General features: G+C 42.5%; 1 protein-coding gene across 1 annotated transcript in view; it reads left to right on the top strand.

Moving 5' to 3' along the window:
- LOC112114737 (E3 ubiquitin-protein ligase TTC3) overlaps positions 1–24,987 on the top strand; it is a 142,970-nt gene that overhangs the window by 55,208 nt on the left and 62,775 nt on the right. The window contains exons 14-17 of the mRNA XM_029911572.1: positions 4,216–4,273; positions 14,612–14,672; positions 17,646–17,712; positions 21,191–21,328. Of these exons, the coding sequence (XP_029767432.1) occupies positions 4,216–4,273; positions 14,612–14,672; positions 17,646–17,712; positions 21,191–21,328 (324 nt within the window). The remainder of the gene's footprint in view (positions 1–4,215; positions 4,274–14,611; positions 14,673–17,645; positions 17,713–21,190; positions 21,329–24,987) is intronic.

Raw genomic sequence — 24,987 nt, 5'->3', positions numbered from 1 at the left:
GAAAGGAAACAAGTGCCTTTTGAAACTCAGTGTCCTAGAAAAATGGTGTGAATTTAAAGAACTAGTATAAAAGAGGAGCTTCCATTGCTTGATATGGGAGAGAGAGACTGTCTTATTTCAGATAATCAGTGTTGCAATAAACTCTGACTGTAACAAACTTTTAAATATTCTTTAAGCTACTGTTCAAAGACTTGGTATATCTTAGGAAATTGTATAGTTGTATCCATGCAAAATGTAGATGGATAATATTTTAAACTGTCCTCTAGTTGTTTTATTTAAACTACAGTTAACTATATGCAAGTGCAAATATTTGGCCTTATCATGCATACATAATATTTTGGGGGGTTTTATGGTGAGCATCTCGTGTGTGTGGAGGGGGGGGGCGGGCGCGGTGGGGTGGCAACATTTCAGTTGCTTTAAGAACTATAATTGATTACTGAGTTGTACACACAAAAGCTCAATTATAACACTGGATTAATGTAAATTTAAAATTAAACTGCTAATATTTTTAAAGAAAAATGGGAGAGAAATTAGTGGACATTGGGGGAAAAAACACTTGTCAATGCATTATATGTGCTTATTTCAGTGTGCTAAGAGATTCAAATTTACAGTAAATTGAAAGAGCAATTTCAAACTTGGCCATTCTGATTTGAGGACAATGTACAAGTCAAGCCTAATTTGAACTTTAAATTCAGGTGACTAATTTTTAAAAAAAATATAAAAAGCATATTAAAATTTTCATAGGGCATGGTATTTTTTCTTATGTAGTAAAATTCCATTTGAGCTGCTAATTTTTTTTCTTTAAAGAGAAGTTAAATTTGACTGAAGACAAATATTGGAAAAGAAAAGAGTTGTGAGGGGGAGAAGTATGGATAAGTTCAGAATCATGAGGAATACAGTCTTCACTCTGTTCCATAGTATGAGAACAAAGGGGCCACTCATTAATATTTAATAAGCATAGAACAGTATCACATGTATTCCTGCAAACATTGTTGTTTGAAAAATAGCCCTCCTGGTTTAGGTTTGAAAAGAATATAAAGTACAGCCTGACTCTCTATTTGAAGCAGAAAAGTCTTCAACTTGTATAATGTAAAGGATATCAGGGAAGGGAAAAAAGCACGAGTGTAGAAGGTGAACAGCCACACATTTATTTGCTTCCTGGCTAGGCTTTTTGAAGAAAACCTACTGTTCCCCTTAGAAGATAAGGGGTCAATATTGGTTTAATGTGCAGAGTTGGAAATTTCTCTGTAGAATAAGGTGCATTATAGAATCCAGTCAAAGTTAAGAGTTTCTTAAACACTGTGATTACTGAGCAATAGTGTAATTGAGGAAATTGGAGGGATGATCTAGGCTCCCTCTTTGTGTTCCCTTTGATGTCTCATCTACTCTCCACAAATTCAACCCCCAGTACCTCTTTCCCCTCATCCTCACCCTCCCCACTATGAGACTTGGCCTGAGGGTTATCATACTGAAACCCTTAGATGGCTGGGGTTGCTGCCAGAGCAATACATCTAAGAGCTGTGATGCTTAACCTCTTGGGGATCAGTTTCCCCTTCTGCCTTCCCCCTCTTAAATATCACAGAAGCCTTGGAGTGGGCAGAAAAATGTGGGGGAGCTGATACATTAGAGACTGAGGAGCACACCTGTGCCGTTCTGACAGCTGCCCTAGCCTGAACTTTCAGTGAGAAGATTAAGGGTATGAAGGGGGGAGCAGAACGACCCCTTGTGGACAATTTAACTTTGATTGGTCTCTACATCTTAACAGTATCTTCAATTTTCATTTTTTTTAAAAACAGCAAAATTTAAACATTAGCATTTTAATAAAATTGTATTGTTTTGTTTGTGTGGTTTTAAGTTTGGGTGTTTGCTTTTTAGCAACCTAATCATTTTTAACAACCCTTCCCCAAGCAAATTAACACTTATCAGCCAAGGTAATACCTACACAACCTTACCTCTGTGACATGCCACATGCATACAATATCACTCTAAATTATTGTGCTTCCCCATTCCTAGCAAACAGTGAACAATTATACAACACCCCTTACTAATAGCAACAAAATTTAGTAAACATTCAATATTACAACAACAACAAACATCTTAAAAATGACTAAGGCTACGTCCTCACTACGGGGGGGGGGAGGGGTCGATTTAAGATACGCAAATAGCATAGCTGAATTTGACGTATCGGAGCCGACTTACCCCGCTGTGAGGATGGCGGCAAATTGACCTCCGCGGCTCCCCCGTCGACGGCGCTTACTCCTACCTCCCCTGATGAAGTACAAGCGTCGATTCGGGGATCGAATGTCGCGTCCTGACGAGACGCGATAATTCGATCCCCGAGAGATCGATTTCTACCCGCCGATTCAGGCGGGTAGTGTAGACGTAGCCTAAGGTTCCAAAGGGCAAATGGCTCCCAAAACAAAATCACATAAACTAGAAAAGAGAATAATTCCACAGAATCATTGCCATCTGTCATGAGGCAGAGTTACGATTGTCTGGATGTCACTTTGAGACTTTGATAATTTTTTATTTGCTTACAGTAGGGACAGTGTGGGGTTTCAGAGAGGGTGTGTTTGTATGAGAAAGTGATGTGTATAGGTGTATGGCTTTACCCTTGCTTTCCTTGTTTTCGTGGTTTTGAGTTGGGGAGTGTTTGCCCATAGCAAGCAAAAATGTTTTTACAAAGTTTTTTATATTTTTGAATTCTTGTCAATATTATATGCAATCATGACCTCTATGCCTGTGGCACTACGAAAAGTCTTGAATTTTAGAGACAGCCCTGAAGATCTGAGCTACCAAAAGTAGGGTGGTGTGATACCTGCCAAATTGGTGACAAAATTAGAATTTGACTAAATATCTTCTTCCCGATACATTGTGATTGGATGTAGCTCATGTGGGCATTTAGCTGAAATACGGTACTAATAAAGCAAACCATGTAAGGTAGAAGCTTGTGTTGTGCTATTGTTTTAGATTGCCCATAAGTATTCTGCGTGTTTCATTGACAGAGGCAAGTCCCAGTTGCTACCTTAAAGAGACTGCTGTCTAAATTTTAGATGTGACATAGCAAGTGGGAGTGCCAAATGGTAGGGAGAGATGAGAAAGAGGACAAAGGTTACAGTAGTGCAATAATGCAACTGTGCTGCTTATGCAATGTGCACACAATGGCCTGTCCATCTAGCTTTTTAATTAAAAAAAAAAAATTGGTATTAATTATTCATTTATTGTTGGAATAGAAGAAATAGTATTTAGATGAATGAGGTTAATTGCCTGGCAGACAACAGTAAGGAAAGCATGACAAAGAAAGTCACAGAGATACTTGTGGGAGAAACAGATGAACAGGGCTTTGAGGCTGGTTCACTGGTAGAGTGGATGGGGGTTATGATATTGGAACAAATATTTAGGTCCTGACCCTGCAAACTCTTCCATATGGATTGACTGTATAGATATGTGGAGCCCCCTGGACATTAGTAGGTTTGTTCCCACAGAGAACAGCTTGTAGGACTGGTGCCTTAGTTAGCTATCTATGCTCTAACGCGGGGTGGCCAACCTGTGGCTCCAGAGCCGCATGTGGCTCTTCGGAAGTTAATTTGCGGCTCCTTCCATAGGCACTGACTCTGGGGCTGGAGCTATAGGCACCAACTTTCCAATGCTCACTGTTCAACCCCTGCCTCTGCCACAGGCCCTGTCCCCACTTCTCCCCTTCCCCCAAGGCCCTGCCTCTTCCAGCCCCCTTCCCCGAGCCTGCCACACCTCACTCTTCTCCTCACCCCCCAGAGCCTCCTGGGTGAGGCACAGGGAGGGAGAGGAGGCACTGATCCACAGGGCGGCTGGCAGGCGGGGCAGGGGAGCTGATGGGGACTGCTGACATAATACTGTGGCTCTTTGGCAATGTAGATTGGCAAATTCTGGCTCCTTCTCAGGTGCAGGTTGGCTACCCCTGCTCTAATGTATTTATAGTGAATGAGAACATAAGTGAGTTACTTTTACTCACCAAAGTTGATCTCTTCTAATTTTACTTTTTTTTTTTAAAAGAAATTTGTCCCTATTCTAGTGCTTTTAACTGTTGATACCATAACCTATTTTTAATATTTTATTTCTTCAGCTAATACTTATAGTTATCTGTAGCGTAAACATAGTTCTAATATGTCATTGGAACTTAATATTTATCTAATATATGTTTTCTGTGAAAAATCTAGTTTGTTTATTTGTTGTTAGGTGACTACTGATGCTATAAGTGCAAAAAATAAAGACGGGTCTTCAGTGCTTCCATCAGGTGAGTTAATTTTTAATTGCCTGAGTTAGCTCTAAAAGTAATGGAAATTTAAACGAGGGTGTGTTTTTCTCCCCCCCCCCCCCCCCCCTTAAATAACTGTGCCACCGTCAAGCAGACTTGAAAATACTGTATACCTAAATCTCAGTAAACTGTCATTTGTCTTATATTTTTCCCCATTAATTGTCATACTGCTCTTTTTATCCAGCTGTCCCGTTCCTGTTTTATTCATCCATTGTTAATTAAATCTTATTCATCAGTATGCATTTGGAATTGAAAGTGGAACTAAACAGACCAGCGTAAATGAGTCAGGCAAGAGCAGCAGGTTAGACTATCCCTTTGGACAGGAGATGGATCAGTTGGTGATTACCTGTTCTGTTCATTCCTTCTGAAGCAGTGGTTCTCAACCTTTCCAGACTACTGTACCTCTTTCAGAAGTCTGATTTGTCTTGTGTACTCCCAAGTTTCACCTCACTTAAAAACTACTTGCTTACAAAATCAGACATAAAAATACAAAAGTGTCACAGCACACAATTACTGAAAAATTGCTTACTGTCTCATTTTTACTATATAATTATAAAATACATCAATTGGAATATAAATACTGTACTCACATTTTAGTGTATAGTATATAGAGCAATATAAACAACTCATTGTCTGTATGAAATTTTAGTTTGTACTGACTTCAGTAGTGCTTTTTCTGTAGCCTGTAGTTGTAAAACTAGGAAATATCTAGATGAATTGACGTACCCTCTGGAAGACCTCTGTGTACCCCTATGGGTAAGTTTACCTTGGTTGAGAACCACTGCTCTGAAAAACCTGGCATTGGCCACTGCTGGAAGACAGGATATTGGGCTAGATGGACCTTTGGTCTTACCCAGTACAGCTGCTGTTATGTTTGGTCCAAGATTAGAATGCACCTTTTTCTTAGCGTGCATGTATAACTTTAAGATACATAATGATTTCAAGACACATAGTTTACTAATCAATACCAAAATCAAAGCCCAACATATTTAAAAATAAAAAATTGTAATTGGGGAGAAAAAGCACTTTAAGCTGTAGCGGTTTCCATGCACACCCCCCCCCCCCAACCCTTAGTTGTTTTTGAGTTTAGACAATATAAAAAGGTATGATGCAATTCAGTGTTTTATGTGGCAAGTAAATGTAAACACTGAGGCATAGCTCCACTAAACTCTCTTTTTTTTTTTTTTTTTTTTTTTTTTTGAATGAGGCAGGTTACTAAACGAAGAGTAATGTCAGAATAAAGACACTGCATATAGGTGGAGGAAAAAGTAGGGAAATTGAAGAATAGAGGATGTTTTGAGGAAATCTGGCTTCCATTTGGAGTAAATTAGAAGTTAAACAATCAAGGGATACAGTGTGTAGAGAGCACATAGTTCTCTAGCTACTGACCCCATACACACTAGCAGTCACTATCCATTCCTTATAGATTCCATAAGTTTTTGGATAAGAACTTGAGTTTCTTGCACACAAAAAAAACAAACAAAAAAATGTCTTTATAGAGAATCATCCCCATCGCGGGGGGGCTTCTGTTTCTGTGCCCAAAGATGGCGATTTTAAGAGTTATGTAATTGTCCTCTTCAAGAAGAGTCTGCTTTTCCTAAATGTAGTTAACAGTGTTGATATTTCCTGGTAACAGTTGTAAGTGGTTGAGCAGGCATGAGAGTTACTCTTTGCAATCAGAGCTTGTTCTTGTTTAAAATGGTTATATAGAGTTGCAAACATTCCTGGTTGCTGAGTGAAGTGTGTGTTTACAATATGAGGGCTTGTTCCTGCAAGGCACTGGGCCCTCTAGCCCGACCAAGTAAAAGTTAAATACATGCTTCTTCAAGTAGTGTCCCTAAGTGTGCTCCGTTATAGGTGTGCCCAGCTCCTCGCCCGCTTCGAGGCTAGCGAGCATGCACGGGCACTTCCCTCTCAGTTCCTTCTCAACCACTCCGTTCACGGATCATAAACGCTCCATGGATTTGCAAATTTAGCTTCACTTGAAGCTTTTTTTTCTTTAAGTACTTTTGGTTTTTCAGTTTGCCCTGCCAAAAAAAAGACAAGGAAAAAGAAGAAAAAGAAAAGAAGAATGGTGGGAGACAAACCCTATCCTGGGATCTCCTGGACAAGGTTATGCCTGGCTCTCCAGGCTTCAAGAAGTGTCTGACCTGCAAGGAATCCATCCTGGTAACAGAGGGTCACTTGCAGTGCATTTGCTGCTTGGGGGAACAGCACAATCCACAAAGGTGTGGTTTATGCCAGCAGCTAAAACCCAAGTCCAAAAAGGACAGAGAATTGAAGCTTAAACTCCTACTCACGGAGTCGGCCCTTCAACCGACTGCAACCTTTTATGTCGAAGGCAGGTGATTCCAAGCCACTCACTCAAGACCTTTAAGAAAAGGTCTGAGTCCCCGCAGAGAACGCAGATTGAGCTGGAAATGTTCCCCGGCTCCATCCTTATCATCGGTACTATCGGCACCAAAGCTGAGTAGATTGACTATTCAGGGCTCAGAAGGTACTGAGCCGACAGAGCAAGTTGGTCAGCCCAAAGACGCGATAGACATGGGCAAGGAAGCTCCGTTACCAAGAGGGTGTGAAAACCATAAAAAAATCCACCATGGGGAAGGCCGCATCATCACGTCAACCGCACCAACACTGGTACACGTGGCATGGGCGGACTATTTGGTCAGGCCCACATTGCTGTCTCGGGCAGTACAAGCCAATCCGCAACGACAGCTACTGGCACCAACACTCTCTGCACCGACAGAATTCTGGTGTGCATCTGGCCTCTCCATATCTGATGTACTGGACTCACCCATACTCAGCGCCAGAGTCCCGGTACTGAGCTCCCCCAGGGCATTGGAATCGATGGCCTCTCTGTGCCATGCACCGCCCTTCTCCTCAGAGGGGTTGAAGAGTGAGCAGAGGACCTGGTTTCCCAACGCTCCTCATACCTGCCATACGGGCCTCAACTCCAGCATGGGCAACAGGTATACCGCCTGCCAGCCCCTCAACCTCCATGGTATGGGCATCCCTGGTATCAGCTGCCAGCCAGCTACCCCCAGTGGCCATACTGGGACCAGCCCAGAGACAGAAAACCTCCAGGGCCCCCAGTGTGATACCCTCCTTCAGCGACAGCATCAAGGACCACGGAACCTCCCATACAACTGATGGAGGAAATCGAGCCTTCAGGCAGAAAGAGAGGGCACCCTTCAAGCCTGTATATCATTCTCCTCGCCTGATGAGGCAGTGATGCCTCCTCCGCTATCCATGGTGGATGACTTCAAGTCATTTCAGGATTGGCCCAGAGGGTTGCAGAAGCCCTACAAATTCAACTACACGAGGTGACTGAACACCACCACAAACTGGTAGATATTCTACATGCTTCCACCTCTGCCAGAGTGCGCTCCCTGTGAATGAGGTGCTTCCATACCCTGCCAGAATCGTATGGCAGACCCCAGCCTCCGCCTTGCCAATCTGTAAGTGGGTAGACAAAAAGTACTATGCTGGCAAAGGGCACAAAGTTTCTGTTTTCTCACCTGCCTCCGAACTCTATTATAGTGGACTCAGTTAGTTCTAGGGGCCGCCAATACCAATCTAGGTCCACTCCATCTGAGTGGGATGGAAAATACTTAGACCTGTTCAGCAGGAAAGCGTACTCATCTGCCTCTCTGCAGTTCCGGGTGGCTAACTACCAGGCTTTATTGGCCAAGTACTACCAGAATTACGGGAAGTTAAATTCTTTTATTGATCAGCTGTCAGATTCTCATAAAGACCAATTCTCGGCTATAATCAGCGAGGGTCAGCTGGTAGCGAAGATGTCCCTCCAATCCGCTCTAGATGCGGCAAGTATGGACAACATGCTTGATTTCCACTGCAGTGGTTATGAGAGGGGCTTCGTGGCTGCAGTCATCAGGTTTCCCCAAAGAGGTCCAGGTGACAGTGGAGAACCTCTCCTGTGAGAGAATGAAGCTGTTCACTGAGAAGACGGATGCATCCCTTCACACACTGAAGGATTCTTCGGTGACCCTCCGCTCATTAGGAATTTACACTCCAGCCTACAAAAGGAAGCATAGCCCTCAACCACAATTTAAGGCCTTTTCATTGCAATATATGTCTCAGTGGCAATCGCAGAGGCCCTATGAACGTCAAGGGAAGAGGTTCCCTAAGCGGAAGCAGTTGGGACCACAAACCACTTTGTCACAGCCATCAATATCAAAATGGTAGTTTTGACGGGTTGGTTGAGGTCCCCGTAGAACACTCTCTACTACTACACACTGGGAGATTCCTCTCCTCCTTTCAGAGATCGCCTCTCCCCATTCTGCAGCCCCTGGGAACGGATAACTTCCGACAAGTGGGTGTTTGAAATCGTCCAGAATGGATATGCAATCCACTTCTCCTCCCTTCCTCCTCCCAAATACCCTTCCCCATCGCTCTTCAGGAACCCTTCTCACAAGAGTCTACTACACTAAGAGGTGAACCATGTGAGCTTGTAGAGCCTCTACCCATGCATCTCAGGGGCAAAGGCTTCTACTCTCGCTACTTCCCGATACCAAAGAAAAAGGGAGATTGGAGACCTCATAGAAAGGGGAGTGGACCTCAACGGTCATATAATACAGGGCCAATGGTCCCCAGCAGAGACATGCCTTCACATGAATCTGCTTGAGCTCAGAGTGGTCAGAAACTCATACATCCATTTCCTTCTGCTGATCAAGGACATGCATACAAAGGTCATGATGGACAATATGACCTGTATGTACTACATAAACTGACGGGGAGGCGCTTGGTCTCACTCCCTGTATATGGAAGCACTGAAGTTAATGGAACTGGTGCATTTAAAAAAACATTCTGATATCAGCAGCCTATCTACCAGGAATACACAACACGACGGCCAATAGTCTCAGCCAAAATTCCTGCACAACCATGAATAGGAAATAGAGGTGACAACCCTACACAACATTTTTCAGCAGTGGGGTACGCCAGTAATAGACTTGTTTGTGACTCTCCAGAACAAGAAATGTCCCCAGTACTGCTTCAGAGAGGGGATTGGGCATCATTCTTTGGGAAATGCATTTCTCCTTCCTTGGGACGAAGGCCTCCTGTATGCATTTTCCCCCATTTCCTCAACTGATGGAAGGTCCTGTTGAAGGTAAAGGACAAGGCGAACATCATTCTGATCGCCCCTACTTGGCCCAGACACACGGGGTATCCTTACCTGTCGTACCTGGCAGTTTGTCGACCAATGAGCCTTCCGGTCACTCCTCACCTCTTGTCGCAGAACCAGGGGTGAACTCTCCATCCCAACTTGCGGACCCTGCGACTCAAAGTATGGCTCCTTCGTGGTTCCAGCACATAGAGGCATCTTGCTCTGAGGAGGTAAAAGAGGTGCTATTGCACAGTAGAAAGGGCGCTACTCGTTGCACCTACCTCCAGAAGTGGAAGATGTTTCAGATTTGGTGCCAATCCAGAGGCATCACACCTGCTAGGTCTACCCTGCCATTTGTATTAGAATACCCATTATCCTTAAAGAAATCAGGCCTTTCTACTAGCTCACAGAAGGTCCATCTAGTGGCAATTGTAACCTTTCACCAACAGGAAGAAGGCTACTTCTTCTCCCACCCAACTATGAAGAGGTGTCTCAAAGGCATAGCAAACATCTTCCCGCAACCTAAACACCCCCATTCCTCAATCTAGTTTTAAAAGGGCTGACTAGACCACTGTTTGAACCTATGGCCATTTGCTCACTAACTCACCTCTCCATGAAGACAGTGTTCCTCATCACCATCACTTCGGCCAGAAGGATAGGGGAAATAGGGGGCTGATGGTGTAGAAATGGATCTTTATTGGCTCACGGCTGGCAGATTGTTACCGGTACCAGTGAATTCAGATACAATTTGCTGAATGCAAAGCAATTTGAGAGAGCCACACAAGCAGTAAAAGGTTATACAATACATCTTCTTAATAAGCCTCAATTCCTCAAGCATAAACCCTCAGTAACTATATTGGCCCAATGAACCCCTTATTTCTGGTCTCACCCTGGAGCCCGCACCCCATTTAGAGCCTTCAACCCCTCCCACACCCCAACCGCCTGTCCCAGACCAGTGAAAGTGAGCGAGGGTGGGGGAGAACGAGGCACTGAGAGAGGGGGAATGTAGTGAGTGGGGCCTTGGAGAAGGGGCAGGGTAGGGAAGGGACAGGGCTATGGTGTTCGGTTTTGTGCCAATAGAAAGTTGGCAACCCTACTCAGGAGTCATCTACAGTGGAACACCCATAGGGACACACATCTCAAAGAACCATCATTACTGCACTAGGTGAGTAATTTCTTAAGTGCTTAAGCACAAAAGTAGTCCTGTTGAAACTACACGTGCTTAAATGCTTCTGCTGAATTGGAGCCAGAGTAAAGAGCACCATGCAAGACTGAACCCTAAAACCAGAAGTGGATACAACACCAAACAATGCACGACAGAACAGGAAGTGTTGAAGAGTGATCTGGTAGTATGAATGATTCACAGGACAATTAAGCGCGCGCGTGTGTGTGTGTGTGTGTGTGTATGTATGTATGTATATATATATATATATATATATATATATATATATATATATTATGTATGTATGTATGTATGTATGTATGTATGTAAAGTACTAGGAAGAAAGAAGGTATTTTTGAAGCCAGAAAAGGTAGAAAGGGACAAGTCTAGACAAGTTTTGGAGTAGTGAAGAGATGCGATGTAGTAGAATTATAGGGAAGAGATGTTAGCTGGCATAGAATTGTGCAGTATTGCAAGGACTTAATGCCGAAAGATCCTATAAGGTAGTAAAGAGATCTATGAAGGGAGAAAATCATGGTCAGGAGGAAAATAATATTGACAGCTGTATTTGGATAGTCTGGAGGGGCAAAATCTGAGTATCAAGAAGGCTAAGGAGGCTTTTGTAATAGCTGAGGCAAGAGAGGCCCAAGGCATGAACCTGGGTGCTGTTGAGAGAAAAGGTTAATCCATTTTAGAGATGGTGCAGAAGAAATAATGGGGGCTAGTGAAGGATTGAGTGTTTAGGGGAGAGAACACACTAAGGCTAAGCAGATAATAGGGCTGTGAATTGCTGTTCCTTAATATGAATTTCTTAGAAAATGTGCCTAGCTTTTCATTCTGTTCTCTTTAGAGTTTTTAGGGGGTTTTTTTGTTTGTTTTTGTTTTCCTTGTAAGTGTCTATAGTACAAGATATTCTTTGTGTTCATACTGATTTTGGAGGAAATATTTAGCTTGGCCTTGGTTTGGCAGGAGGAGTTATGCTGTGCATGTCTAGTTACAGATTTTAGGTGGGTGGAGGGAGGGAGTATTCTTTTCCGGGTTCTTTGTTCAGTGAAGGGCTGTGGCTTGTGGGAGATTTTATATAGGACCCTGGTGCCTCCGTTTCTTTTTAATTTGCATTTGGCTTCTTTTCCTTTCAGTGTTGTTTACATGTATTTTTTTGAGTGTGTTTGTCTTTCTGTAGTATATTTTTGTTCATTCCTAATGGCACTCCCTGTCAGAGTTAGTGTTACTTCTGGTAAAGCTTTAAAGTGTTTCAGGGGTAAGTGCTTTTCATTTACATTTGAATATGTTCTCCTATGGGTATGTTAAATAAACTTCAGCAGAGGTTTTTTTGTAGTTTTGTATTTTAAGAGCAAATTGAGATTATAAGTAAGTATTAATGCTCTCAGATAAGCAGTGCTTGATCTGGATGATCAGTGGAAGAGGAGGCTTATATTACACAATGGAGCAAGTCGTTTTCCTTTTAATTGTTGTCTTTTATATTTTAAATATGAAATGCATTGAAGATAAAATAGAATCATATCAATTGGAATGTTTTTTTTCTTTTTTGGACTTAAGTTTGTGTTGCACTTAATATTGTGGTGTTCTTTTCTATATATGCTCTTTAAACGTTAGAAGAAGATGGGTCATAAACTAATTAGGCAATTAGCAGGACAAAGGTACAAAAACTGTTTTAATGGGGTTTTGGTTATGTTTTTTAATGTTTGTTTGCATGCAATATCAGTTCCTTAAAAGAACACTCCAGTGTAATAATGAAAAGAGAATTTAATCTGTACATTTAAATGCTAAAATGAGGATATACATAAAACACTAACACGGCTGCTACTCTGAAATAAAACACTGTGTTTCCGACAGGCTTTCACTTGCTAGTTTCCCACAGGTTACAAGTATGAGGAATCTATTGTGCATTATTATTTGTAAGTGTCACCTTCAGTAAATATTTGAACCTGCACAGTGCAGAGCTCCCACAGACATCTTAACTTTAGGCTCCTATTTTTTAAAAGGTTTTGGTTTGTTTATTCTAAAGTTCATAATTATTTTATTAATATATTGAAAGTCTAAGTAACTTTTCATTGTTAACACTGAGGTAATTTTTGTTTTGAAGTGACAAAGATTTTATACCACTAAGAAGTTGATAATAAAAATATTAGTCCCTGATGCTACAAACACTTATGCATATGTTTAACTTTTAAGTATACAGTGGTGTACCTATTTAAGAATTTGCAGAATCACAGTCTTAATTTTCACATGTTGTTTTTTTACCTATAGCACTTTTAGTAAATTCATATAAAAGATGCCACTAATGTATAATATATTCATTATACATTTTCATCTAAAGTTGCAGTAGCACATATTTTCAAATTAGTTTTACAGCGCCTCAGCCTAATTTAAATCGGTGATTTAAAAAAATCCTCCTGCAGTACTTCAGTGAGTCAGAATAAAGTATATCCTCGCATTTGCTAAGCCTTTTATCCAGTTGTGATCGATTTAGCATATTTTTTTGGAGGGGGGGGAGAAAACCCTGATTTTCATAACTTAGCATGTCATGAAGAACCCTGGCAAAATCCAGCACTCACCAGATCTATAACTGAACATTGTCAACTATTAATTGTCTATTTAGGAGTCCCAAAACATCATTTCGCTTACACAGATAATCAGAACTTCTGATCATGGACTGGTGAAAGGTTGAGCAGCAAAATAATTGACTGTCTCATAAAGTTTTCATTTAAAACCTACTAAACATTCAAAACAAAAATAAAAATATGATAAACATTGAATTTTGACTTAATTATAAACACACATTCAAACATCCAATCTTACATTTCATTTCCTTCATCTCCAGGCAAGAAAGTGAGCAAAAATCGTTTTCGAGTCAGTGATTTCACTTCTTATTTTCAGCAGACCAGAATAGAAATCAAAATACTTCTAAAAGTTTTTCTTCATTTTGTTGCATTTTCATTATGTTGTGCTTTTACCTATAGCATTTGTACTAAATTAATATAAAAATGCCACTAATATATAATATATTCATTATCCATTTTACAATTATTTTAAAGTTATAGCTTTAAATTATCACAGGAACCAACCCATTGAGTAATCATCACAATATTAAGATATGTGAAGTACTAGAATTAATTACTGGAGTTTACTTCAATCACTTACCTGCACTGGAGACAATGGTATCACCTCACAGATTACTGGGTTTCTAAGACACGGGCTCAACGATCATGTGTTCAACAATAAATTTTCTGTGGCTATTGAGCCTCTGAATCTTTCAAGCATTTGCACATTTTACAGCCCCAGAGCTTAATATTGGTCTGAGTCAAAGATCTGCAGTCCTAAAGCCAAAAAAAAAATAGATCTCTTTTACAGTTGCCTGATACGATGTAATAGAGAGGAAGAAACTTTGTCATGAATTCTCCTCACCCGTAGAACATTACAGCATGGACTGGCATAGGTAGAGAAAATGATTTATTTAGATTGGGTATACTCGAGTGTTTATTCTCTCAATTTCTTTTCCCTCTCAATGTAAAGCCAAAAAGAACTGTATGAGTCTGTTCAGCAAGGTATTCTTTAAGTATTGTGGCTAAATACAGCAAATTGAAATCATAATATGTTACAATAAGGCTCATATTGATATTTTAATCCTTCAAAAATTAGACAATGTCAACTGGAATTTTTCAAAATGAAATAATTTTTAGCTTGTTGCTGATATAACCTCTTTATAATATGTGATTGTTTAAAAAAAAGTTTCTTTAAACAATTGTAAGGGGTTTTCTTCTTAATTATAAGGGACTTCTAGCAAGGGAGAAATTGTACACGAAGTGGTGTTAAATTTCCAAAGTAAACAAATTGGATAAAGAAAGAAGTGATATTTTTATTAACTTCTTTCAGTTACATTAATCTGAGATATTTGTAACTGTTGGAGGTAAAAAAATTTCAGACAAAATGTGATTTTCGAGTTGGTGTCCTTTTAAATGAATGTTTTATTCAGTTGGTTCAAAATGATATTTTTATGTAACAGGAGAGAATCACCAAAATAAAGGAAAACTAAAGAACAAAACCAGTGATTCTGAAAAGACGAGGTAAGAAGTAGATATTTTATCATTTTAATAACTTTACATGGTGAAAATCTTCGGAAGAACATTAATGAAACTTTCACTGTTCCTATTTTTATATATTCTTGAAAGGACAAATTTTTACATGAGGGTAGGCATTCAGATATATTGGATAAAAAACTCTCATTGACATGTTGGAGACTTCAACATTGTGTGCACTCCTTGCTAATAAATAAGCTGTTCATATTTTTTTTTAAAAGTGGTTGACCAGCAATGGTGGTTCTCACCTTGTTTTGATTCTGTGTAGAAGTCTGTAAATAGTGAATTTGACATCACAGTTGTTTCAGTAGCAGTAGATGGTTGTCATAAGCACAAGTTTATGATTTCCTTGAAGCTCCAAGAAGAAGAAACTAAGCTGTAGAAAGAAGAGCCATGATTAAAAATTAGATTTTCAATGACAAAAGGAACCCAGAAAAACAGGACCATATAAATATTATGTAAATGTTCTCACTGCTAAATTTGCTCAACTTTTCTCCTTCAGTGGTTTTTCTGTAGTAGTCTTATAATAAGTATCTAAAATCATGTTCCAACAATTATTCATTAACATTTGTAAGTAAGTGAATGCTCTAAATAAGTTTGCAACCTCACAAATAGGGTTGCCAACTTTCTAATTGCACAAAATTAAACACCCTTGCCCCGCCCCCTTCCCTGAGGCTCTGCCATGAGGCCCTGCCCCCCACTCACTCCATCCTTCCTCCCTCTGTTGCTCACTCTCACCCACCCTCACTCATTTTCACTGGGTTAGAGCAGGGGGTTGGGGTTGGGGTGAGGGCTCCGGCTGGGGGTGTGGGCTCCAGGCTGGGGCCAGAAATGAGGGGTTCAGGATGTGGGAGGAGGCTCTAGGCTGGGGCAGGGGTTTGGGGTGCAGGGGGGTGAGGGCTCTGGGCTGGGGTGGGCTCCAGGGTGGGAGGGGGCTCTGAGTTGGAACAGGAAGTTGGGATATGGGCTCCGGGAGGGAGTTTGGGTGCGGGAGGGAGCTCAGGGCTGGAACAGGGGGTTGGAGTGTAGGAGGGGATGCAGGGTGCAGGCTCCAAGAAGGGGCTCAGAGCTGGGGTAGGGGGTTGGGGCGCAGGAGGGAGTGAGGGATGCAGGTTCTTGGTGGCGCTTGCTTTTGGCAGCTCCCCGGAAGCGGCGACATGTCTCTCTGCTCCGAGGCGTAGCCAGGCGGCTCTGTGCAGTGCGCACTCCCTCTACCCTCAGGCACCACCCCCGCAGCTCCCATTGGCCAGCAGCCACGCAGAGCCGGGTAGGGATCCTGCCTTAGCCCTGCTGTGCTGCTGACCGGACTTTTAACGGCAGCCAGGGTCCCTTTTCGAGTGGGTGTTCCGGTCGAAAACTGGACACATGACAACCCTATTCACAAGGCATAGAAGTTACTGTAAAAAACAGATTGGCAAAAAAGAAAAGTAATAGCAGAATTGCTAATTTTAACACATTTGTATTGGTTCAAAGGTATTGAGATGCTAGTGTTACAATCACCAGAGAAATGTCTATAAACAAATGTCAAAAAATAGTGTGCACGTGGGAGAAGGGGAATACAAACAAATCCAAATCACTGCTTGTATAACCATCTTGTACTGCACAGCTGTTTACTTCTGCTGAAGGGTTTCTTGATTATAGTAAATGCATTACTGAAATTAAGATGAGCCTGTAGTTATTACAGTAGATCTTACCTTGAAAAATAATTATCATAAAAGTCATAAAATAATTATTAAAACTTCTAAGAATGGTACATGGGCCATAACATTTTAAGTTTGTATTAAGGCTGTCAGTTTGGTGTTTTTACCTCTCAGATAATTAGACTTGTGATCAAAGATAGGTATTCAAAGATCCTTTGATAGAGAACTGTGTCTAGGCACAGCAGAATTTTTTTGGTTTGCTTTTCAGCTGTAACATTCTTTATCACAATAGTTATAATTTATCAGTTTTTTAGATGGTAAAATGATTGGCAAGCTACTGGTGGCTGAATACATAATCTGTCATTCTCACAGCCAGAAACAAATTTGATATGGAGTTAGTGAGACACCAAAGTATGAAACCCTACCAGGGCATTTTGAAGTCACTTTTCAGAGCTGAACTACACTTGGATTAAGTTTACAGGTCCAGTCAGTTGACTAAATTTCTTTAATTACTACATCTGTCATGGAGAGGCTGCACTGTTTGAAGTTTTTGTATTGTTCAGAGGCCATTTGCAATTTTATAAATAAATGCAAAATTAGAAAATTCTTGTTAATAAAATGTGTTGATGCCATTACTTAATCACAGTCTACTTTTATATCTTTGTGGCTGTTGCTGTGAAAAGTTTATAGAGCCTAGCCATAACAATGAACGTGTTTATTGTGCAGTCTAGGATGCCATGGATCTCATACTAATTAGTGAATTAAAATTTAGCTACACCAGCAGAGTGGCTAAATGGTGTGGCTAAATTATCATATCATTTTCAAGGTCCCCTCACACTTGCTCTACTGTATACAACAGACAGATCCCTTCCTAGAAATCTCCAGTTTCTTAGCACACAATCTTTAGGACACTTCTCATGTGCTGGGTGCTTGCTGCCCTTGAACATGGGGCAGAGATGAATGTATAATCAAATGTCTTTAGAAGCTGGGAGTATGCTTCTCAGCACTGGTAGAGAGACCCATGTTAGCTAAGCTGGAGCTAGTGCACTAAAAATAGCAGAGTGGCTCAGGTGGCTAGCCTGATGCCCCGTCCTTGATGCTGCAGTCACACTGTTATTTTTTGTGTTAGCTTGAACAGAGCTTGTGCATATCTGTCTACTTGCTCTGGGAAGCACCCTCCCAGTTGCTGTGCAGGCGTACCCCATATGGCTACATAAGCAAAGGAATTTCTTCACCCTCTGAAGAATGGAGTATATAAAATGTATATGTACAAATTTCAAGTTAAAAATTGCAGTGATGCTAATACTGTCTTTAATTGTAGAGATCATCTGAGTTTGAAGATCGATTCTAAAAACATCCAGGATAAACTCTGTAGTGCTATCCGAAAGGTAAATGAAGGAAACAACTGAAAACATTAGCATCTTAGTTGGAAAAAAACTTTTCATGTCTCTGTCTGAATAAATCATGTTATCTTGGCAATGACATTACTTAAGTATTAAAAAATAAAATAATGGCATTTAATTAAAATGTTGAGACAGCCTAGGGGTTAAGTACAGATCTATCAGACAAGCACAAACTTCTGAACAGGGCTATGTCTACTCTGTGGTACAATAGGACCAAATAAAACCCCATCAGCCCCTACATTCTGCTGCAGTGTTAATTTATTGTGTTGCTAATCAAGTGCAGATTAGGACATTTTAATGAAAGTTTACAATTAAGTAGGCATCGGCTTTGGAAAAGTACCTCTTAGGTGAACATCTTTAAAAATATTACATATTTTATTCATCATAGAGGCTGTCCAATGATCCTCCAAAAATATCAAAACTCAAGAGACACAAAACTACTTTAAGTTGGTGGCATGCTTGTCTTTGGGCCATGAGTCCTAAGAAAGACATTTATGTCACCAATTTACAGAAAATTCAATACAAGAATCACATAATAATAATAAAAATAACATAAATTGACAACCAGTCACTCAAAGATCAGGAAAATAAATACAATTTCAGACTTATGGCAAATTTCACCATCAGCATTCTCTCCATTCTGCCCGAAGAGTAGATGAATGTTCTTATTTTTTTTGCAAATACAGCAATTTTAGTAACCATTTTGTTTTGGAATTCAGCTATGGTTTTTGCAGCTTGACTTCCAAAATCTGAATTTTGATGGATGAAAGTTAATCTAAAATTCATCAAGATAAAACTTTTGAAATTTAAAATGTTCTGTAAGGCCCCAGTGTTTGACACAGGCTATTCTCAGCACAGAATGAGAAGATGTTAACATGGATTTGACCAGATCATTACTTTGAAATCTCACTTCAGTGGTACCAACAGGACTAGTTAGATTTGGCTTTCGTTTTCACTTCATTAAAATGTTTAATGTTTGGGTGAAACATTAATATTTAGAAAATTACTTCAAACATTACAGTCATAACTTTTTAATTTCTACTTTAAAGAATCTGAAAATAAAACAATTTTACATACTGAAAACTGTAATTTTAGGCATGATTTAGGAGATCATTACAGTATGTGCAATAATGAATTTCTTTAGTATTCAGTTTGTTTTTAATGTATTAATTTGGATTTATGTAAATAGGAAAAGGGGGACCTATTGATACCCTCTAACACCCTTGACAAAGCTTAAAAATACACCAAAATAATACTGAAGTGTAATTAAAATACAGCAGTATAATTCAGTATAACACACTATCAGGAAATTGGGCAGCTTAGGATCTCAAGTCATCCTCCTCCGTCCAATATTTTCCCACTTTTATAATTCCTTTCCAACCCCCAAACCTATCTTCCATTGCCTGGAGAGACAATGATGAGCTTTATTCATAATTTTTTACATTTAAATTATTTCATATCTTAAAAGAAAATGAGGAATGAAAGCTTATAAAACAGGTCTGCCTGACATAGGAACAATGAGGTATTATGGTCTGTGTGCATATACGTACATGTACTCCCTTGTTTGTGCGTTGTAAAAATCCTTATGCAGTCTTCTTTAACAAGTAATTGATACCTATGCATAGTAGCTACTTCATGACATTAAATTCAGCTTTGTTTTTCCTTAATTACTTGTTCAAAATACTAAGGCCCCAATCCTGCAACTATTTGTGCTTGGAGGACTTCTGCACAGCAGTCCATTGTGGTCCACAGCATAGTATCAGAGCCTAAGATATTAGACCACTTCATGAACTAATGACTTCTGTGTTTATCTCATGTGTACAGCAACTGTAGAGGAGTAACAAGCTAATACAATACCCAAGATATTTCAGCATTAAATATAAAAGAAGACCAAAAGTGAAAGTATATAGACCAGGGAGAAAAAAAATGTTTTCAAATTGCTTATTGTTTTAGAGAAATGGGTGGGTGTAAGGTGAAAAAATATAGGAAGTCTGCTTTTAGATGGTAAAAGTGTTGAGGAGCAGACTCTTGAACCATGGTGATGAAATCATGTAACGGGACCGAGGAGTTGAGATTTAGAGAGACTAAGGTCTTGTCTACACTACAAAGTTTTGTTGGTAAAAGCTGCCTTTTGCTGACAAAACACGGGAGCTGTCCACATTACAAAGCTACTTTTGGTGGCGAATCCCTGCTGTTTTGCAGACAAAATAAAACCACCTCAATGAGAGGCATAAAGCTTTTTGTGGCAAAGTTAAAGCAACAAAGGGTCAGTGTAGACACTGCTGTTTGTTTTGTCAACATAACTGACTTCCACCAGTATCCCACAATGCCTGCATGACCGCTCTGCTCACTGTTTTGATCTCTGCTGCCCTGCAGGTATGCGCCTCTTCCCTTTCAAAGCTCTGGGAAGTATCTGACAGCTCAGCCTGCTGCTCAGTTTGGGGAACAAAGAGCAAATCATTAGCGTGGAATGCTCCTGTTCTGCCCTGCACTGGGAGCACAGCGGCAGGCAGACTGCTGCTGTGGGGAGCAGGGGGGACGATGGATGACTGCTGAGCTGCTTTGACATTCTTCAGCACGGAGAGCTCACAGAGCTGCTCAGGATGCTGCTTCCGGCAGCTGAGGAGGCTGTGGGAGAACTTGGAGAGAATCATAGAACCATAGGCAGGCAGGCAGAGCGGTCTGCATTAGGGGAGACTGCTGTGCCGACTGCCAAGCAGAGACGGGGGCTGACCTGGGGTATGTGTCCCGCTCCCCCGCCTCAGGATAGGTGGTCAGCCTGCTGTCTCACCTACCCCAGCCACACCACTCTCCTTTCCCTCCCCGCACACACTTCAACTGACAATCTATTAGGATGCCCCTGGAATGATGGGACTGAGAAACCTGCCTCATGTGATGCTGTACCTGACCCATGAGGTATTGCAACACCCTTCCCAAAGCACCCTGCGGCCAGTTGCACAGTGGGATAGCTACCACAGTGCACTGCTCTGTGTTGATGCAAAAGCTGCTAGTGTGGATGCACTCTGCCGACACAAGGAGCTAGTGTGGACATGCAACAGCGGTTTTAATTAAAGCGGCATAACTTTTGCCAACAAAACTTTGTAGTGTAGACAAGGCCTAGGTCTGTGAAGTACGTTGGAACAATAGACCATTGACATACATGGATGACAATTTTTAAATGAATGGGAAGCCAGTGAAGTTGTTGGGGGGGATGGGTCTGAAACAATATTTTTAAAGTTTACCAAAGTTGCTTCTGTGCAAACTTTGAATACCCACAAGTTAGGTCAAAGTGAATGTTGCCACTGAACTAAATTCAGAAAGGTGGAACTCTTGTAACCAAAATGCAGAAAAGATTGAACTCTGATATTATTTAATCATGACTTGGATAGCGTTTTTAATAATTAGTAGCTTGTTTCATAACATAGTCAACAAAATTTGATTTAGTTAAGATTGAATTTTGTAGGTGGATTTAACTGTGTTGCCAGAAATGTTGAAGTCGCTTGTTCATGATGGCTATACAGCCTTGACGGACCAACGTTATCGCAGTGCTGAACAATTCTTTTCACACTTATTGAATATTTTGGATCCTTCAGAGTTAAAGGTAAGGAGGCGGGTGCCCTGGCCTACTTACTAGGGGTGATTGAGCCTTGACCTGTAAGTTTTATATTTCACTGCTTTTCCTCCCCCAAAGCAATCATTTTATTTTATTTTATTTTATTGTTTCCAGTCACATTCCACTATGTGCTAGGCATTGTACAAATGTAAAAAAAAGCACAATCTGTCTCAAATAGCTTATAATTTTAAAAGACAGAGAATAAGGAAAAAGATACAACATATAAAGTAGTTATGGTGATCATGGACAACATCTTGACATTAAAATGTTTTAGGAATACAGATTTTTATCTGTGTGCATATACACAAAATTGCATATCCTAAACATTTTAAGATGTGATCCATAACCATATTAGCCACTTCACTTGTATCTATTTTTTTTACACTTTATTCTCTCTTTAGATTGTAAACTCTTTGTGGCAAATACCGTGATTTTTTTTTTTTTTTTTTAAATATCTAATCCATCCCCAATAACCTTCTTACATATTTTCATTGTCATACATTCATACAATTTTTAATGTAGTTTTCAGTATCTGCTCCTGGGAGAATTATGCGCCACTGTGCAATGCAGAATTTGCTCAGAATTAATGTTCTGCGCAGAATTTCCCTTTTTCCCCTGCAGAATTGCTGCTGCAGAGCTGCTGGCTGCCACTAGGGGCCACTGGATCCAGGAAAGCCCAACTTGCAAATAGAAGTCACTGCTTGAGTAGGAAAGGGAGCTGGATGGCTTGTGGTAGCTGCAGTTCATGGCACGCCATGAAGGAAGGAGGTGGCATGCAGGCAACTCAATACAAATCCTGGCTCCAGCATCAGGCTGTTTCTCCCTCTGGATCCCTGGGCTTTGAGTGGGAAGGAGTATGAGTGTCTGGGCTTGGGGTCACCCTGCAGCTCGGTCCTGGGGAGGAGTGGGTGCGGCTCTCTGGGGAAGGGATGTGGGTCATTGGGGGGGGGGAAGGGGACACCCCGCAGCTGGGCTGTTGGGGGGGAGGGGTGCGGGTGTCAGGGCTGAGTGGCACCCCGCAGCTGGGTGGGAGGGGGTGCGGATGTCTGGGCTGGGGGCGTGGGGGTGGAGGCGTGTGGCTGGGCTCTGGGAGGAAGGGGTGCGGGTGTCTGACCCCACGGCTGTGCTCTGGGCAGGAGGGTGCAGAGAAACAGGAACTGGGTTGTTGTAGGGGTTTCTTTAACTCTCTACTTCTGGGGGAATCTTTTTGTTGTTGTTGTTGTCTGTATTGTTACAGACATAGTTACTGACAGGTATTTTGAAATATATTACCAAAATAATTGAAACTGGCATGATTATGTAGTGTTATTCTTCGAGTGCTTGCTCATATCGATTCCAATTAGGTGTGCACGCGCCGAGTGTACAGTCATCGGAAAGTTTTTCCCCTAGCAGCACCTGTCGGGTCGGCTGTGGAGCCTCCTGGAGTGGCGCCCTCATGGCGCTCAATATATGACCCTGCCAACCCGGTGCTGCCTCAGTTCCTTCTTACCTCCAGCGACGGTCGTTGGAACTGTGGCGTCTTGCTCAGCAAGTTCTACCACGTTTCCCTAGCTTTGTTTGTGTTCTCTGTACTTTTTAGTTAGTTTTAGTTGTTTGTAGCTAGCAATTGGGCTGGGGGAGTTTACCCTCTATCCCGACCGCTTTTCCTTGGGAGGGCTTACATGCCCAAGTCTGAGGGGGTCAAGCCCTGCAAGTCCTGCAGCAAACCCATACCAACGGGCGACCCCACAACGCTTGTCTAAAGCGTCTGGGGAGGCTCAGCAAGCTGATTGGTGTAGGATTTGTAAGGGGTTTCAACCCAGAACCAAAAAGGAGCGAGACTTTCGCCTCAAGCAGCTCCTTATGGAGGCGCCACTTAGACCACAACTTCCACCGGCATGGCAAGACCCGGCGCTGAGGGGGAGGGATAGCTCAGTGGTTTGAGCATTGGCCTGCTAAACTCAGGGTTGTGAGTTCAATCCTTGAGGGGGCCACTTAGGGATCTGGGGCAAAATCAGTACTTGGTCCTAGACTCGATTACCTTTTAGGGTCCCTTCCAGCTCTATGAGATAGATAGGTATATGTCTCACCATTTAAAAAAAAAAAAAAAAAAATTTTTTTTAAAATTCATTGGTGTGTAGCGCCCTGGCGACACTGGTGGAAGCGGCACCGCGGAAGGACTCTGGCAGAGACCCGTGGCACCGATGCTCCCCGGTGCTGAAAATGGCGGGATTGACCCAGCACTGCTCCAACTCCCTGGTGCAGAAGTGGCACCGGAAGCAAGAAAGGAGCATTTCTCCATCTCAGAGGTCCACCCGTCTGGAGCAGGCCAATGGGATGTGTCCTCAAGAGGAGCACCCAGCACCGAAGCCTGCAAAGATGGCACCATCGACTTCGGCCCTGCAAGGAGGACCGTTGAGTCTGGTGCTGTTGGACTCCCCGGCCCAGGTCATCAAGGAGGTGGAACTGCCATCCATCTTGGACACCTTTGAGGCTGCGAGGGACCTCATTGCCATGACAGCACCAAGGTCACCCACCCTTCGCGCCAAGCCTCCGGTACCGCATTGCATGGCACCGTCTCGAGGCAAACCAGCGATGCGCCGTCCTTCGGCGCCGCTGATAGTCCCGGTGTCACTTGCAATTGTGGCACCGGTCATACTTGCAGCCCCACTCCAGGTTACGCCAGTGCTCCCACTCGCAATGCCGATCCACGCATCGATCCCCGTCGCACGGCAGGTCCCGGTGCCGCTCAGCGACCCCGTGCAGCTCCAGGTGGCGGGACTGCTCTCCGGTGTAGCAGCACTGCTCTCCGGCGTAGCGACATTGCTCTCCGGCGTGGTAGTGCTCGCAGGATCAGCTCCGCTCGGCACCGCCCTGGCCATTGCCATCCTGGTCTTCGGACTCAGAGGCGGGATCTAGATACTGAGAGCGGGGTTGGCACTGGTCGGGTCATGGACGCTCTGAGATGAGGGCAGGGCTGTGGTCTGCGCAGTGGCAGGAACCAACGCAGTGGCCATTTTGGACCCTGTGGGCATACCACCAAGCGCAAGGCACCCAGTCTAAAGGCTCCCGAGCGTCTGTCTCTGGACCGCCTCCCATAGACAGCCGCGCCCACCAGGACCTCCTTCACAGGGTGGCATGCAACATGGGTCTGCAGGCCAAGGAGGTGGTGGAGTCTGAGGACCCGGTGGTCGACGTCTTGGCCCCGAAAGGTCCTTCGAGGGTGTGTCTGTCCCTCATTAAGACCATACAGGCCAATGCCAAGACCATCTGGCAGACCCCGGCCTCCATCCCTCCCACCGCCAAGGGCATTGAGAGGAAATACTTCGTCCCGTCGAAGGGGTACGAATACCTCTTCACACACCCGCAGCCTTGTTTATTGGTGGTTGCAGCAGTGAACGAGAAGGAGAGGCAGGGGCAGCAAGCCTCAGCACCTAAGTCCAAGGATGCCAAGCGCCTGGACTTGTTTGGGCGTAAAGTGTACTCGACGGGGGGGACTGCAACTCAGGATTGCCAATCAGCAGGCAATTCTGAGCCGGTATAGCTTCAACTCCTGGAACTCGATTCTCAAATTCAAGGAACTGGTTCTGTCAGAGTCCAGGGAGGAGTTTGGAGCCTTAGTGGAGTAGGGCAAGGCGGTGGCATGGACCTCTTTACAGGCCGCACTG

Source organism: Terrapene carolina, unplaced genomic scaffold (genome assembly GCF_002925995.2).
Source record: "Terrapene carolina triunguis isolate 2854851 unplaced genomic scaffold, T_m_triunguis-2.0 Scaffold31, whole genome shotgun sequence".
Lineage (NCBI taxonomy): Eukaryota > Metazoa > Chordata > Testudines > Emydidae > Terrapene > Terrapene triunguis.
This window is presented reverse-complemented; position numbering and strand designations above follow the sequence as displayed.